The sequence below is a fragment of the Toxorhynchites rutilus genome, chromosome 1 (genome assembly GCF_029784135.1).
Source record: "Toxorhynchites rutilus septentrionalis strain SRP chromosome 1, ASM2978413v1, whole genome shotgun sequence".
Lineage (NCBI taxonomy): Eukaryota > Metazoa > Arthropoda > Insecta > Diptera > Culicidae > Toxorhynchites > Toxorhynchites rutilus.
Window position 1 is genome coordinate 171,305,050 of NC_073744.1, and position 17,533 is coordinate 171,322,582.

The 17,533-nt window shown below is 39.4% G+C and overlaps 2 protein-coding genes across 2 annotated transcripts; one reads left to right on the forward strand and one right to left on the reverse strand.

Annotated features, from left to right (window-relative positions):
• Positions 1-2,264: 2,264 nt before the first annotated feature.
• Positions 2,265-3,862, reverse strand: LOC129763175 (uncharacterized). Its single transcript, XM_055761986.1, has 4 exons — positions 3,269-3,862; positions 3,040-3,209; positions 2,598-2,977; positions 2,265-2,542 (listed from the first exon to the last, which is right to left on the reverse strand). Exons 1-4 carry the CDS (start codon positions 3,281-3,283, stop codon positions 2,313-2,315), a joined length of 795 nt encoding a protein of 264 aa, XP_055617961.1. The 5' UTR covers positions 3,284-3,862; the 3' UTR covers positions 2,265-2,312.
• Positions 3,863-13,110: 9,248 nt separating this feature from the next.
• LOC129761590 (uncharacterized) lies at positions 13,111-13,962 on the forward strand. Its single transcript, XM_055759325.1, has 2 exons — positions 13,111-13,208; positions 13,710-13,962. Exons 1-2 carry the CDS (start codon positions 13,111-13,113, stop codon positions 13,960-13,962), a joined length of 351 nt encoding a protein of 116 aa, XP_055615300.1.
• The last annotated feature ends 3,571 nt before the right edge of the window (positions 13,963-17,533 follow it).

Here is a 17,533-nt window from a genome sequence, read left to right on the forward strand (position 1 = left end):
AAGGAATCAGGGCTCAATCGACTCCGCTCAGGACTTTGTTGAGGCAGAAGGCTGTCAAAGTGCTATGCTAAATTAGTACTTTTAAAGAAATTGCTTTCGATTAATATGTAAAAAACGAATTTTCAAATAAAACTTCAGTTTTTTGTAGCAACCGGATTTATTTGAAGATAAAGAAATTTTGAGCCCCCATGTTGGCTATTACCTATAAAAGAATGACAACACGCAGCTCCGATCAGATTCAGCTTCAATGGTATTCATCTTGAAAGTAAATAAAGGGCCCGATCACGAACGTCACTTCACGGTGAAAATGAAAAGAATTGTATGCGATTTGTATGCATTCCGTTTTCACCGTGAAGTGATGTTCGTGATCAGGCCCAAAGAACATTTGTATTTCTCGACAACTTTGCACTCCTCTTAGAATGGTTCCAGAATACGCAAGTCCGGCCAATGCTAGGAAAATTATGAGAAACAGTTAAGTTAGGGTGAGAAATACCTGTTCAAAGTATTTGAATAACACCAAGCGATAATTTTCATTTATATTTCAAACAGCATTCTGGTATAGATATAGGGTAGGGCATCTTCTATAGAAATGATGCTTTTGACTTTGTGGAGAACCAGAGAGAGAGACGAAATCGCTAGAAAAGATTGTCTGACTAATTTTCAACGATGATAATTTTAAATTTTCATTAATTAGTTTTTTTAATTGCTACATGATATTAGTTAACTGTTTTTGGTTCAATTTAATCAATTAATTTACAATGAAGGAAACTTCTAATGGAAAAACGCTTATATTTGCTCAAAAATAACATGCCTATTATTGATCAATTTACCCCGTGTGTGGGGTTAGTTGTTCAGTTTATTCAGAAATATAAAGACGTTAAATAAAAGAAAAATGTCAAATAATTGATTCTCTGGTAATTTTTCATTGTAAGGGTAAAAGGTAAGCTTCATTGTGGTACACAACATTCTAACGCAAAACTTCGTACTACAAAGTTATAACTAAATTTATTCAAAAATGACCGACTAGCCCCGCCCTACCCTATATCTATAAATCTATAGAAATGATGCTTTTGATTTTTTCCTTAAAATTGGCACGAATTTTCCGAACAATGTTTACCAAGATTTAAGAAGTTGCACAGAAGAATTATTGGTCGATGAAAACATCATTCACGATGATACTGCAAGTGTTTTGTTTTGACTAGGTCCATTGTAGCCGCCAAGCGACATCAGAAATTTTAAAACGTTTATATTAGTAAAAAACATAAAACAGAAGATTATTTGAATTGTATTCAAGTTCTATTTATTTTCTTGATTTTTTTTTTAAAATGCCCACATGGACAACAGATGTGGCGTATAAGCTTGTTCACGAAGGGAGAGGGGGTGTCTAAAATCGTGCGTGGTATGTGGACAGCCCCTATTAAGGCGATTAATCGTGTCGAATAACAACCAGCTGAAAAATATTCGATTAGTTGATAAACGTTTAATTTAAAAAATCGGACATCACTAACTATGATGTAAACAAAGGAATTCACGCTTAACTTTTCAATAGGACCTATCTATTTTGATCGATTCTCTCCATCGACATTCTCTACCGTTATAAATCCAGCGATAAAAGCATTTCATGATGTGTTCGACAATAAGAAATGTAGAGGGAAACTTTATTTATCAAATTACACGGCAAAACCGGCGCAAAATCGTTTTGCAAGTGGTTATCGAAAGAGAAAATCAATGAGGAGAATCGACCAATACAGATAAGTCCTTTTGAAAAGTGAGGCGTGAATTCATTCTAACTGCAAAAATGCCTAGCATAATTCAGTAGAATTTTTACTTATGATATAAATAAATGGCTGTATTTTTTGCGGGCCCGGATTTTTTCGTGTTCAACTCTATCTCCGGCCATCAAGTTATTATCACCATTTTATGTCTATGAAAACTAAAAATTTTCTAAATTGATATTTTTCGAAACATCCAATGTGAATCCCAATTTTTTTATCAAAAGTGATCTGTTATACCTTGTATGTGCTGCCAACAAATATCCATTTATTGAGTTTATAAGTTAACTTTCAAATTGAACTTCGAAAAATCGTTTCAACTTGCCCCGGTGTACCTTATAGCATCTCAAACTAAATGGTGCATATCGGACCCAAACCGGATAATTCTGATTCTGCCAAACAATGACTTGAAATTCACGGTAAAATAATGGATTTCTTTTTTTTCCCAACTCAATATTTCATTCAGCGTGATTGTGTTTGATATTTTGCAAGGCGAGAATTAGTTAAATGTGACAATTATAAATGATTTTGCGACTTCACTCATCCCCAAACTGGTTTAGCCTGACCGGTGGAGAACCCATTCATCCACGGTCCCTGTGGGGACGGTTCGTTCCATGGAGCGGCCAGAGCCCGGTAAAGCTGAGACGTGGATATCTGATTACCTCCATAGGTCAGGGGAGCGAATGCATCATCCTTGGTAGCGATCACGTGGTGATTCAATGATGCAGCATCCGAACGATGGTGTGAGGAATGCTTAGCAGCTTCGTTTTCTGTAAGAGTAACTAATGTAATCCGGGCGTACACAAATGATCCAATGAAGCTTACCAGCTCGGTTAATTTCCACGGCAGCTGCCTTGGCAGAATTTTGAATGGCTTGGGCAGCAAGAGACTCCTTGGCGGCGGCGACCCGTTGATGGTGGGCCACATTGGCCTTAGCAGCCGCCAGACGGTGCTGGGCGAGAACCACTGCCTGGGCAGCAGCGGCTGCCTCCGAACGTTGTACCGCAGCAGCCGCTTCACTCTTTTGCGAGGCAAAAGCCGCGCTTGCCTCTTTCTCGTTGGCGATTTTCTGTTGATTGAGGACGTGTTCCTTCGCCGCTTGCACCTGTTGCTGGGCAATCAGTACCTGGGCGGATGCCTGCTTGGCAGCCGCAATGGTAGCAGCTATTTCGGCCGGCGATGGTCCATGCTTCCAACCACTATTCCTACAAAAAAAAAAGGTATACGTTATTCACAAATTCACGAATCGAAAACTTCTGAAACCCACTGGATCCAAGGCGCTCCAACCAATTTCGGAGAACCGCTCCAATAATCCGACCCAATAAGATTATGTCCTCCCAGTCCGAAGTCCAAACCGCGCTTCACTGTGTTTTTGCTGGCATTGTTATCCGGTTCCTTTTCGCCAGTGGCAACGGCGACAATTGCCAGGGAAAGAATCTAAAAGAAATCGAAACAACGTTTGCTAAAAAAAAGTTCGAGAACGAAAATCAACGCACCATAATCTTCATCATCTTCTAGCTTCTGGGTTTCAAAGACTGGTTGCCTGCGGGAAAGCGGTTCACAACTGACTGCATTTCACCAAGTCGAAAACCAATTTATACTTATTTTCCGAATAAAATTCCCACCTTAAAGCGATTTTCTCCCAAAGTTGAACCCAATTCCCGAGCCGAAAGACGTGTAAAAATCCCTAACCTCTTAGAAAGGCGCACGCCAATTTCCGACCAAATCACGCTTATCTAATTTAGCTTATCGTCCTTATCGGAAAACGTTCATCATCGTAAACACACTATCGATTGCCAATCGACGGCTCGACGCTGCAGTTTTCCATGACCGGCACAAATTTGGATCACCACCAGTAAGGGCGCGCTGGGGCACTGATTAAGTCACGGGTTGAGGCACCACTGCTGGAGCCGCCGATTATGGCGATTATAGCGGACACGTCAAAGCCGACGCCTCGTTCTGCCGGTCGACAAAATTGCCTTTCATAAGTAAAGAATCAATTGCGGGCGAACTTCGTGCGGCATTATGAAGACCACTTTATGTGGCGATGACTTGCGGAGGGGTGAAATGAAACAATTGCTGCTTGCCAGAGGATAAGTTCTTTTTGTGGGTCTTTTGATAGTTACAAATTTTATTATTTGACACAGTGTTTTTTTGTATAGAAGTAAAGGGTTATTCATTAGCAACTTGACAGTTTTGTGTCTTCGTGTAAATGATCCCTTCAAACATTTTAATGATTTGTCAATGTCAAAACGTTAGTCAAAATCAACATTTTCATCATGGTGAAGTACACGAACGAACGTCCCAGCCGGCAGGTTGTGCATAGTTTAGTGACCAAATTTGAGTCTACGTTTTCGCTGTTGGATGTTCCCGTGCCAACGAGAATATCGCACCCGCAAGTGAATCCATCCGGAATGAACCAAGTCAAACAAATGCTCGGTGTTCTCAAGAATTGAGCATCTTCCAAACCCCACTGTGGTCAAATTGACTCAAGAATAAAAGCCAGTTGACCATATGAAGCGCCGAAACTTCTCCTATTGGGCACTGGAGAATCTTGAAGAAAATGATGATATTTATCACAAAATCATCTTCAGCTCATTTCTGACTAAATGGATTTGTAAACAAGCAAAATATGCGTTATTGGTCAGATGCAAACCCAGTTCAAGAAATACCATTGCATTCGCAAAATAAATACCGTTTAGTGTGGTTTCATACTTGTGGAGTGATAAGTTTGGTGAACGTATTATTTCGAGAAATGAACCTGTCGATTGGCCGCTTCGTTCATGCGATTTGACGCCATTGGATTTTTCTATGGCTATGTATGCTCACTGATCTATGCCAACAAGCCAGCAACTTTAGAAGAACTAAGAGACAATACACAATGCGAAATTCGCAAATATGTGGCCGAGTGGTAGAAACTTTGATCCAACGATCGCTGTAAACGGGCCGGTGGTGGTCGTATGACCGAAATCGAATTTCATTGCTTGAATTGGTTGAACTACTACCAGTATAAATTTGAACCCAATATCTTTAAAAATTTGTGTTTTATTTTTAGAAAAAAGCTGACAATTCCTTAATGAAAGACCCGTTATATTGTGAATAAGCACACCGCAGTGCGATTTGGTTCGCAACTTCAAACCCAAACTGCAGGCCCGAAAGAATGGAACACCGCAATAGTATTCTATCCGTCTGGTTGAGAGTGCTTCTGCATTTTGACGTCACTCATATGAGTTGACACATAATACAAATACAAAATTGATACAAAAGAAGAAAAAAAATTGTGTAAAATAAAACATGACTAATGTATTGTAAATGTGTTTGGATGTTTTAACGATCTATAAAATTGATCGAGAGTGGCAACGTTGCCTTGTCGCAAAACAAAGTCAAAATAATTCATCCGTATTCGTAGAGTAATTTACACTCTGTCAGATTAGTAGACCCGAAAGCAATCTTAAATTGTTAAAATATGAGTGAAAATTATTACTCGATGTCATTTTGATACTTAGAAGACATAATTCTGAGTTTAATTTCACTTTTTTCTATAAAGTTCCTTGCATTTCCGGCAAAACTTTATCCATGATATCAAATCATTATCAGAGGCAATTTTCGTTCAAGATTTTTCCCAACTTTCAGAGAATGTGTTGCTTTTTTTTATTTTTTTTTTTCATTACCATTTTTGCTACACAGAAAGGGAACACGGAGCTCAATGTAATCTATGTTGAATTGCATGACAAAGTTGTCACATTTGCATAACTCGATTCGACCTGAGTCGAACATATTACAGAATGCAAAATTGCGACCCACTCGGGTAATTCTGACTCAATCGGATTTCAGTATACGGGTATAATTTGAACAGTAGACGAATCTGGAATGTCCGAAGAAATTACACTATATATTTCCTCAGGGCGTATTTTGTCGACTAACCAAACTAAAAATGTGTGTATCAGATAATCCTCGCTTCTTCCATTTAACCGAATACATTTAGCAATAGGTGGGACCGAATCCTACCGGATTTCATTTTTTGATGAAACACACTCGCTGTAATGTCATGACAATGCATTGCGTTTTGGTCTGGCAATAGCGAAAGCTGTGTCAACTTTGCTCATGATAGCGTCTTGCAAGCAAATGTGTTCTTCCTCACATAGCTCCTATTTATTGTGAATCGCAGTCGTTTGTTGTCTACCTTCGCGTACATGTCGAACATGGATTGTTGGTACTGCTCACGATATTGTAGAATGACATTTTCCTGGCCGTCTCCACTCTCTTGTTTGTTTCGTCTCATCTATCCGCATGTTCATAAATATTAATTTAAAATGACTAAAGATGTGCATATTAAATGAAGTACCTGTCAGACAGTCAGTCTCACATATTTTAGAGCTTAGCACTCAGAATACATTCAACGCGTACTGCTTAGCGTAGAAATTTCAACCAAATGAGAAAGTTAACGCAACGAACATTGGGGACGTTAATGTCATTGAAAAAAAAAAAACATTGGGAAAGCCGTATTAACGGTGTGTTTCAACGATGAATTCCAGATTATTGTTATTTCTTCGAATCACAATTTCTCGCGTCATTGAGCAGTTACTTACCATGATTCCGATAGCGATAATGCAATCTGAGCATGTGGGATTTGAAAAATTTCAATAACTCATTGCGCTCATTGAAAAAAGTTCCGGCCTGGCAGTCTTCCGACAAACACTTACACATGTCCACCCGATGTGAAAATTACATGTCTTTGTTTGAATTCAAACATGATTTACGCTAGTGTTGAATGTCTATCCCAAACGCGAACAATGATACACAAACATAAACATTGTAAACAAACACGATGTTCATAATTCACGAACATCATGTACAAACATATCACCCGATGTCGCAGTATTCATTGCTTTCGTTTCGTTTCTTTTCACGCACGGAAAGAAATTATTCATCCTAAAATATTTCTTCGTAGAATACTTTTTCACAGAAACGAACTTGAAATTTAGTTCGCATTACAAAAATTACATGAACTAAGAGGCTATGAGTTCATGCACATTTTGCAAGTCTGATTATATAATCCTTGGTTTCGTGCAAAGAAAACATTCTCTGAATAGAAAGAAGTTTCTATGAGATTTTTTTGCGTGCATGTTACCAATTGAAGTCTGGGGAAGCGACTGCACCATTGTCATGATAAATGCTTCCCTTCCCTTTTCATATCAACGCACCAACACACCGTGTGTTGAGTGGTGGTGGTGTGCTGTCTAATTCGCTTCTTTTACTCTACACACTGCTGTTGCTTGGGATGAAAATGCGAGAGAAACTGAACATCATGTTTGAACATCATGGGAAACAAACATGACACATTCTTAAACAACGGGTACAAAAAATAATGTTTGTCTGCAAACATAAAACTGCGTGAGTAGGGAGAACACTGTTCGTCTCGTACCCAGTGTTCAATGTGAAACACGGAAGACTGACGCCTGGCTTTAAACGAATTGAAGTTTCGTGCGCATGTGTAAATGAAAGTTCCATGATTGGAGACTACAACATCCCCATTATGACAACAAATTGTAATACTAACATCGAGCCAACCGCAAGTAATCGGTTACATATTACTAACATAGCTTATAAGAAATATTGTCAAAATATTGTACCCCCGGCTCCGTCAGGCTAACGCCATATGAGCGTTATATATTTTGAGAAAAAAAAAGACTTCTGTGAGGTGAATTCCGCCTGTAAATAACGGATCTCTATAGTAGCATCTCCGAAAAAGAACCTGAAGCTATTGAGAACCAGAGCATAGAGTCCAAAGCCCCTAAGGAGAATGGTTGTAATAGCTAGGGCTCGGCATAGTCGTAGTCAACTGAGGATAGTCAGTTGGCTATCTAACTGACTATATCCGTATTCAGTCGGAAATAAGTTTTGGCTTCTTCACGCAGTTTCTCCGCCAAAACGACTAAACAGTCAGTCGGGCGTTTAGTCGCTATCTCCCTCTACCGACTCGACTATATCTATTCATTCTTCTCAGTCAAATTGTCTTCATTGCATTTTGAAGTGACTTCCCCAAAAACGAATTCGTTCCTCTCGCTCTCTCCCATGTACCATACATGCATACATCGATGTTTGAGTTCAAATACTGGATTGCTTTTTCCCCAACCTAATATTATAAATATTAATTCGCTTTTGGCACCTTCGATTATTATTATATTGCGTATAATATTATAAGGTTTTGGTGGCCCTGGAAAGGACTAAAACCATTGGATTTGTAGAAGCAGTCCCACCGAAATGTGTTCCCTAACAGAGACATCTAAACCAAGGTGCACGAGGGAAATTGGCATTGCAAATATTTGCAAGTCAGGGGCATTTTTATATAGCAAGTAGGGTGAGTGATACTATTAATTATAGCAAATAAAATTTAAATTTGGAACTTTAATGTTGGTTGCTTCGTGAAATTTCATATCAATGACTGGTCGTGTATTGTGATAAAAATTAGCACAAGTGTAATTGTAAAATTGTATATGGTAGCAGTTGTGTTAAAAATGACTTGATATATTAATCGATTTATTTAAATTTTCATAAATATAAACGCTCGAGAACGGGTTGTTCGGTTTAAGCTGTCTGTTTTGTTGTGTTCATTTTCACCCAAGGAGAGTTCATGCGGCGAGGAAGAATTGTAAAAGTGAAGAAATATTTGAAAAAGTGATTTCTCATATGCTCTACATATAGTGTAAGGTGTTATCTTATTCCACTTCGGCATCTTCTATCTTATACGCATCACCCGACTACTGTTTACCATACTTCTGTCATCATCACTCGGTGAACACTGGTGGAGTGAACAAACAATACCCAATAACCAAACAAAATTGCCCTTTTCAGGGGCACCAAATCATTATCAAAGAGTTTAACGATGTAATTCTTCAAACATATCCAAATTCAACAGATAGCCTAACGGATAACTCTTTGATAATGATTTGGTGGCCCTGAAAAGGGCCGTTTTGTTTTGTTGTTGGGTATTGTTTGTTCAATCCACCATTGTTTACCGAGTAATGTTGACAGAAGGATGGTAAACAGTCGTTGGATGGTGCGTATCAGATAAAAGATACCGAAGTGGAACGAAATATGATGAAAACCGCCCTCTGTGTTATGTATGGATGAAACAAACAAAAAAAACTCTCCAATGTAATATAAGATAATTACCAATACCGAACACAATTATCAATTTTTCTCATCAGTAAAAACATGTTACTTTAATATACAGAAAATATATTTGAAATGGAAAAAAATAATTTTCTTTTATAATTTTTACTTTCTTATTGTTTATTCAGCCCAATGCGAATTTTAATTGGGCTAACAATAACTAATACTATATGTAGAGCATATGGAAAATCACTAATTCTAATATTTTTTTCATTTTTCCAATTTTTCTCGCCTTTCCTTGGGTGAAAATGAACACAACAAAACAGACAGCTTAAACTAAACGACCCGTTCTCGAGCGGAAACACAACTTGGTTTTTATTCACGAAAATTGTGATAAATGATTTCATATATCAAGTCATTTTTAATACAACTGCTACCCTATAAAATTTCACACTTACATTTGTACTAATTTTTTCACAATACTCGATCGGTCATTGATATATGAAATTTCACGAAGCAACCAACATTAAAGTTCCAAATTTAAATTTTATTTGCTAGAACTAATCCTATCACTCACCTTACTTGCAATATAAAAATGACCTCGACTTGCAAATGTTTGCAAGACCGATTTCCCATGAGCACCTTGGTTTTGATGTCTCTGTTAGGGAACACATTTCGGTGGGAGCAAAAGTTCTCCCTACTTCCATGTATTTGCAACGCCGATTTCCCCCAGGCAGCTTGGTTTTGATGTCTCTGTTATGGACCCGCCGCATGTGTCGTCAATTACGACCAATCAGAAGTGGGTATTTCCGTTAGGATAGGGGTTGAGATTTTTCAATTGTTCGATAGTTAGTTTCATGACATATATTTTTTTTTCAATATAAAAAATTGTTATGGAATACCGAAATCGATTGACGCGAAAATTTCATCAATACATCATGAAAAGAGTGAGCAATGAGCGTTTGGTCAATTTTCACGATGTGCTCGATTCTCGATTTTCAATTTGTACTCCAATATGTTCCTGAAAGACGTAATCCTACGTCAAAAAAACAGTAGTTTAATTGCAAACCGAACTATGGCAAATCTTAATAAATCTGGCTTGCGTATCAAATTCTTTTCTCCTGCGTATCGGTAATACATTAATCTTTGCGAATTCCAATTCAATTACGTTACAAATTGAGCGTGCTGTTTGCGCCAATAATGAAAAAAAACATGCATTCTCCGAGAAGGTATGAAATCGGACTCCAAATTTGTTTATCAATGATTCATTTATCATCAGCTCAATATTCATCCTCTTCGGTATGGTGATAGCTGAAGTCATACGGAAAATACTATTTCAATATCAAGATGTACAGAGTAAATAATCAATGGCCATAGAGCATACGCTCGACAGACCCCCTCTCACATGCACCCTGGATGTTTCCGTGTGCATATCATGCATAGATGCATTTGCTGCACCTCCCCCACTTTCTCTAGGGGGATACAGTCCATTCGTTTTTCTTCGCCATACTTTATATCTTGTTATTTGTCATAGTTGTTGATACTGGAAGCATCATATCGCATTTAGGTATATCATCTGCATAATATGATTTCGCAACGCTTCGTTTGTCGCACGAGAATATGCTGCTGCTGCTGCTGCTGTTGCTTTGCTCGCTTGTTTGCCTTCCGGAGTGTGCTCCCCAGCTGGAACAGAGTGGTACTGTGTGGGGTACGGATTGGACCAAGAGAATAGTATTCTATGGCCCTCCCAAACCCATTTATGGCAGAATTTCTCTCTGTGTGGCCGTATGGTATGTGTGCGTGTGTGTATGTGTGGGGGATTTGTGTCTAGTTATGTCGGGTATGCGAAGCGACGAAAATGATATTATTGTTTGTTCAGCGAGGAAACTCGCCTCCTTCCGTTAGTTGGCAAAATATTTGCCAATTATGCATTTGTGTAGCACATATCACCGGTGTTTGAGTGTGTGTTTGTGTACGTGTGTATGATGTCTGTATAATTTCTCATCACTAGATTCAAGTTTGCTCCAGGAGAAGCATTGCCATCCATGCAGACACTTTTGAGTTCCCATTTGGGGGAGTTATTCGTATTTGTATGCTACGAAAATACTCAGCAGAAATGAACTCGCCTTTTTGTCGCAACCTTTCCTCCAATTGTCACAATAACAGTGTTGTGTACAATTATCTGTTGATGAAATAGTTCTAACAAGTAATTCAACCGTGATTAAGCACTGGAAATATGCAAACAAAAATGGATTATGTCTGGAAAATGATCGATAATACGTGAAATGCATGCTCGAATGAATTGCAACTTACCTTACCTTACCAGAACTGCTTCCTGTTAGTAAAAGTTGTCAAGCATATGCCGTCAAGTTTTCCATATCTAACTCATTGAACAAGAAGCCGAGCAAACCGGCAGGATATACTTTGTATTTTTTTAGTACAAAAAAGCTGTCTCACACATCATCCATCCTGTCAAATACAGGGTGGGCCATTTAAAGTGGAAGGATTTGTTTTGAAATAGCAAAGTAAAGAAGTGGAATTTTAAAAAAATTTTTTTGTTTTGAAATTCATTTATTTTGGTCCAAGGAGATTTGTTCTAACTTCTTTTTGATTATGATATCTCGTAAATGACCGCCTCTGGCCTTGACCGCAAAATGTGCCCTTTTTCGGCATTTTCCATCACTTTGCCCAATGTTTCGGCCGATATGGCAGCAATTTCTTGTCGGATATTGTCTTTCAGCGCAGCCAGGGTCCTTGGTTTACCAGTGTATACCTTGGATTTTAAATATCCCCATAAAAAAAAGTCAGGAGGCGTCAAATCAGGTGATCTCGGTGGTCAGTCATAATCGCCGTTTTTCGATATTAATCTTCCGGGGAACATTTCGCGCAATAATTTGGTCGTGGCAGCCGCTGTATGGCTTGTAGCGCCGTCCTGTTGGAACCAGTAATTGTCCAATTCATTTTCACGAACAAATGGCAATAAAAAATCGGTTATCATTGCGAACGATGGCGACCTGATGTCGATGGAGTCTCTGCAACACTGGCTCGAACGGCATCAATATTCTCGTCGAAACGTCTTGGTCGTTGTCTGGACAGATGACTGGCTAGAAGAACTGTGAAAACTTGAAGTGGATTTTTTTATCATTCGGATTTTTTTCCGGCCACTGCTTTCCAACGAAATACTTGTTTCTCGTAATGTTCTCGACGATGGGATACTTTTACGGGAGTCGACAAAACGTGTTGACTTACAAGATCAATTAAAGTTTTCAGCTTGTGTTTTCCGAGAGATGATTTGCATCTCCTTTTGTATACCTTTGTATGTTTCCGCTTTGTAATTTGTTGTCCTGCCTTCCAATCAGAAGGCAATCCGATTATGTTGATTTGTGCATGCTTCTTAGGAAATCAAATGTAAATAATGAATGAAATTGCATATCTATCGCAGCGTTGCGCATGGTGATATTTAGAAACATGGACTCATGGGTTTTTTTTTCAAACAAACGATTCAATTTTTGACTCGTTTGCATGTCACACTCGTACACCGATGTCTCGTCGGCTGTAATTATGTGTTGGATGAAAGTGGGATCAGAATTTGATCGTTCAAGCATGTCTTCAGCCACTTTATTGCGATGAAAATTGAGAAGAAATGCCCGTTTGGCACTAGTTGTGCTGCTACTTTTCTTATGCCTAAAACATCAACCAAAATATGACAATCGAGGTGGCATCGATTGCCGACGAGCGTCGAGCGAGAAGAATATACACCCCCAGTTGAAATTCGAAGTGTTCCAATATTAAAAGTTTTTTTTCGAATTATTCGGTATCCCAATACTACGTAAAGATGGGTAATTAGTTCCAAATTTCCAACGCCAGTCCCACCCCTTATTGGTTCATTAGCCAACAAGAACTATATAAAAGCGGTGGTTTAGTAGCGAGGAGCATTCAGTATGGTTCGAACCGTGAGGGTGCTCAGAAGAGCCGAAAAAAGCAGCCAATCATTAACTGGTGATCGACAAGATCATAGTCGCAATCAAGACGCTGAAGAAACAACGTTTTGTGTAAATAAAACGGCATTGGTGCGTCGGGTTCGTTCAAAAGCCCCCTGAGGCCAAAAAAATCCAACGACTCATACAACTCTTTCCGTTTGGTAGTAATATCGAATCAGCATCGATTGCCGGCGGGCGTCGAGCATCGAGCGAGAAGATAGCCGTCGAGAAGAAACCGAACAATGTCATCGCTGCTGGCGAATAATCTTCCGCTGCTACCGGAGAGAAGAAAACAGCAGCTGCTGCCAAAGGAAATCAAAGCTTCTAATGTCATACTGTGGTAAGCAACAAAAAGAACCATCGAAAACCATTGCACAGAACCCGAAAACATCGTAGCCAAATAAAGCAGCAGAGCAGTTGTGAAATAAGTTTCAACATAAATCCATCATCTTTCTGGAATTTCGTAAATTCCCAGAAAGGCTCAACTCGTATTCCAGTGGACGTTACATACTGTAGTCAGCCTCTTCGCGGAATTCTTCCGAACCGTTCACGAAGTCGATCAGGCTCCAACTCCGCAGCAATACATCGATAACTTGCATAGTTTCGATATTCGTCTGCAGTAAGTCACTTTCAGCCACGACGATATTCTCAAAGCCCTCTGTTCTGTTGACGCCTCAAAAGGTCCTGGTCCGATTCGAATTCCACCTTCCTTCATTAGGAATTGTGCTGCATCATTGATCATTGAAGTTTATCTTCAATCGATTGATTCTAGACTGCGTCTTTCCTGAGTCATGGGATCCATATCCATAAACCGGATTTTCAAATCTGGAAACATTCACAGCGTGGAAAACTACCGTCCAATCTCGATACTGGATTGTTTGTCGAAAGTCCTAGGAAGACTGCAGTACGATAAGCTGTACACTGCAGTCCGATCGTTAATCTCTGAATTTCAGCACGGGCTTACGAAGAAACGCTCCACCAATCTGATGACCTTCATTAACACTCTGGTTGGTGCCATCGAGAAGCGTCGACAAGTTGATATCGACGTGTATATCGACTTCTCCAAGACGTTTGACAAAGTTCACATGTTCTGAGCCGCCTCGGTCTTCCTTCGTGGATTGTTCACTGGATAGAACCGTACCTTTCGGCCAAGAAAGCTTTCGTCAAGGTTCACGATGCTACATCCAATGCATTTCACCTACCGTCCGGGGTTCCTCAGGGTAGTCACCTTGGACCTCTCAACTTCATTCTTTCTATAAACGATGCGATCACCTAAGCTGCTGCAAGCTCTTGTATGCAGATGATTAAAAACTCTATCGCATTATCAAGACGACGATTGATTGCCTTGCTCTGAAAGCTTTTATTGAACGCCTGTCATCGTGGTGTACAATGAACGGCATTTGGCATTTGGCTGGGGGCAAACCCAGCCAAATGCTAGATTATCACCTTCAGCCGAAGTCGAACACCGGTCACGTTTGAGTATTCGATGAATGAATCACCGCTTGTGAGAGTAAGCTCTATCAAGGACCTTGGACTTCTTTGAGACAGGAAATTGAAATTCAACGAGCACATATCGATGACAGTCACTGAAGTAAACTCCATGCTTGGTTTCCTAGGAAGAAATACAGCGCAATTTGACGACGTACCCGCCATGAAGTCACTGTACTGTTTTCTGGTTCGCAGTGTGCCAGAGTATGGAGTGCAAATCTGGGCTCCGTATCATAGTGTCCACGTAACGCGTATCGAAAAAATCCAATAAACGTTCCACTTCAAACTCTGTCGTTCGCCGTTCGGACTTCAAACTCTGTCGAGCCGGCGCAGTTTCCTGCAGAGACTGTTCATCTACGACGTACTCAGCAACAACATCGACTGCGGTAGCGTACTGCAAAGCATAGATGTTCACGTTCCTAGCAGCCAATTCCGAAGCACTTCCTTTCTCAGAGTTCAAGCCCACCGTACTACATACGGATATAACAATCCGCTAGATAGATATTGTAGGATTTTTAATGATGTGCACGATATTTTTGATTTCAACATAAGTAGACTCGTTTTTAAAAATAGGAATAAGGATGTCTAAATAGTCTGCGTGATCTCTGATCAAAGATGATGAAATAAATTTATAAATTTATGAACCACTAAACCAACGGTAGTCCTACGTCAACCTTGCGGTTATACCACAGATATAACCCTCCCCTAGTAGTTTTTATCAATTAAACACATACATTTTGTTAGTATTCCCGCTGACACCACACTTTCTAATTGTTTTCTAGTACAGATCGGACTCGATTATACAGGGTTTTCCATTTCGGGCTTCCGAAAGTATACAGCCCTGCGCTGACAACCGTTTGACATAGATGTCAACCAAAGCGTCATATCGTTAGTTGAATGTCTGCCATTTTACAATATAGATCGTTTTAGCATCGCACAACGTGTTAATTTTGTTAAATTATACTATAAAAAAATGAGTGGGTTATATCTATGATATAACCGCAAGGTTCACGTGGAACTACCTTAGCTTAGCAATCATTCGTTTGTATTAATTAAATTCTTGATTGAATGTAACAGTTTCCAAATTCAATTGAGTTCAATATATTTGCTCTGTGAGTGAAAAAAATGAACAAATGCCGTGTAAAGTCAATTCATTTATTGTGATTGATTGTTCTTCGTTACAAGTAAATTTAATGACGGACCTTTTACGTTTGGTATGATGACTAGAACAAAATATATGTACGGAAGAATTATCAAACGTTTGATGAACCAGCCTAAGGCTGAAAATCTTTCCAATAAAGACAAAAAAAATTATCAAACGATTATTTTATTTTACATTCCCCTCTGAAGTTTACATCCCAAAAGTGTACATACTTCTCGAATCTCGAATTTGCTTGAAACTGGGAAGTTCATTCGCTTCTAGTGGCTGCACGATTTTCCCAGGTTCCTAAGTTTAGAAGATCATGTTAGGACAGACATATTCCACTCTGCACAAAGGCAAGCGAGGACAAAAGTACTCGCAGTTTGCATTTATTTGCAGAGCCGATTTCCCCAGAAACCTCGGTTTTGAAGTCTGTGTTAGGGAAACACATTTCAATCGGAACAAAAATACGCCCGATTTGTATGAATTCGCAATGCCGATTTCCCCACGCTTCATGGATTTGAAGTCTGTGTTAGGTTAACACATTCCAGTCGGAACAAAAATACCCCCGACTTGCATGAATTTGAAATACCGATTTCTCCAGGCACCTTGGTTTAGAAATCTCTATTAGGGAACACATTTCGGTGGGAACAAAAGCTCCCCCTACTTTCGTGTGTTCTTTTTCTTCTTTTTGGCTTTAAGAGGGTTTAAACTTTTCAGTTCACTCGCCTCTAGGCTCTTTCGTGTGTTTGCAATGCCGATTTCGCTGCTTGGTTTTAAAGTCTGTGTTAGGGAACATTTTTCGATGAGAACAAAAGTCCCCCTACTTTCATGTATTTGCAATGCCGATTTCCCCAAGGCTGCTTGGTTTTGATGGCTGTGTTAGGGAAACCGTAAATCGGGCCAATCAAAACGATGCAGTTAGGGCGTTTAGATAACGCCTAATATTTTACAGTTATTCAATTGTTTATCTAATGAAAAACAACATTTTGTTAGTTGCGATAGATGCGTAGAAATATTGCCTATCAAGTGATGCAAACATCTCTCCTATCCAGTACGAAATGTTCGAGCTATAAGCATTCGAAATCTTTCATTTTTTCCTGCATGTTCTGTGTTTAGGTTTTCATTTTACCCTCCATATATTCCGGTTAGACGTAGTCCCACGTCAAAAATGATGAAAAACCGGCAAATGTTTTTCGAGCATTACGGACGAATTTTGGTCGTCATGGACGGCCTACAGAGCACACAATCGCTAATGTAGTGCGTAAATTCGAACAAACTGGATCCGTAGCGGATATTGTGAAACCTGTGCATCATCGTAATGTGCGTTCGGCCGAAAATATTGCCGCTGTTGCTGCCAGTGTGGAGGATGACCCGAATGTTTCGATTCCACGGCGTGCTCAGCAATTGGGCTTGTCAAACACATCATTGTGGCGAATTTTGCATTTGGACTTGCACCTACATCCATATAAAGTCCAACTGGTACAAAAATTAGAGCGTGGTGACCATGGAATGCGTCGGGCATTCGTCGATTGGGTGAACGAACAACAGCAGCAAAATGCTGAATTTTCGCATCAAATTTTCTTCAGCGATGAGGCACATTTCGAGCTCCGTGGCTATGTGAACACGAAAGCTCGAAATGTGCTTTTTGACGTAGGACTACGTCTAACCGGAAGATATAGGGGGTGAAATGGAAATCTAGGCACTGAACAAGTAGGAAAAAATGCAAGATTTGGAACGCTTATTACTCGAGCATTTCTCAATAGATCGCAAAGGTTTTTGCATCAATTGATAGGAAATATATCTACGCATCTATCATAACGAATAACATTTCATTTTTCTTGAGATAAATAATTAAATAATTGTGAAATATCAAGCATTGTCAAAATGCACTATGTGCCCATTTTTGATTGGTCCATTTTGTGCTCCTCAAATCGTACCGACCAAAACGGGCAACCAGAGCAGCAGCGAAATAGAATGAAGCACGATTGGAAAGGAAAAAGAAAAAAATGAACGAAACATTGGTCGCAGTCTCA

Coding starts and splice junctions, on each gene's coding strand:
- LOC129761590 (XM_055759325.1), top strand. CDS start 13,111: ATGTCATCGCTGCTGGCGAATAATCTTCCGCTGCTACCGGAGAGAAGA. Junction 13,209..13,709: donor GCTTCTAATGTCATACTGTG/GTAAGCAACAAA, acceptor AAACATTCACAG/CGTGGAAAACTACCGTCCAA.
- LOC129763175 (XM_055761986.1), bottom strand. Junction 2,978..3,039: donor GTTGGAGCGCCTTGGATCCA/GTGGGTTTCAGA, acceptor TTTTTTTTGTAG/GAATAGTGGTTGGAAGCATG. Junction 2,543..2,597: donor CGTGGAAATTAACCGAGCTG/GTAAGCTTCATT, acceptor TTACTCTTACAG/AAAACGAAGCTGCTAAGCAT.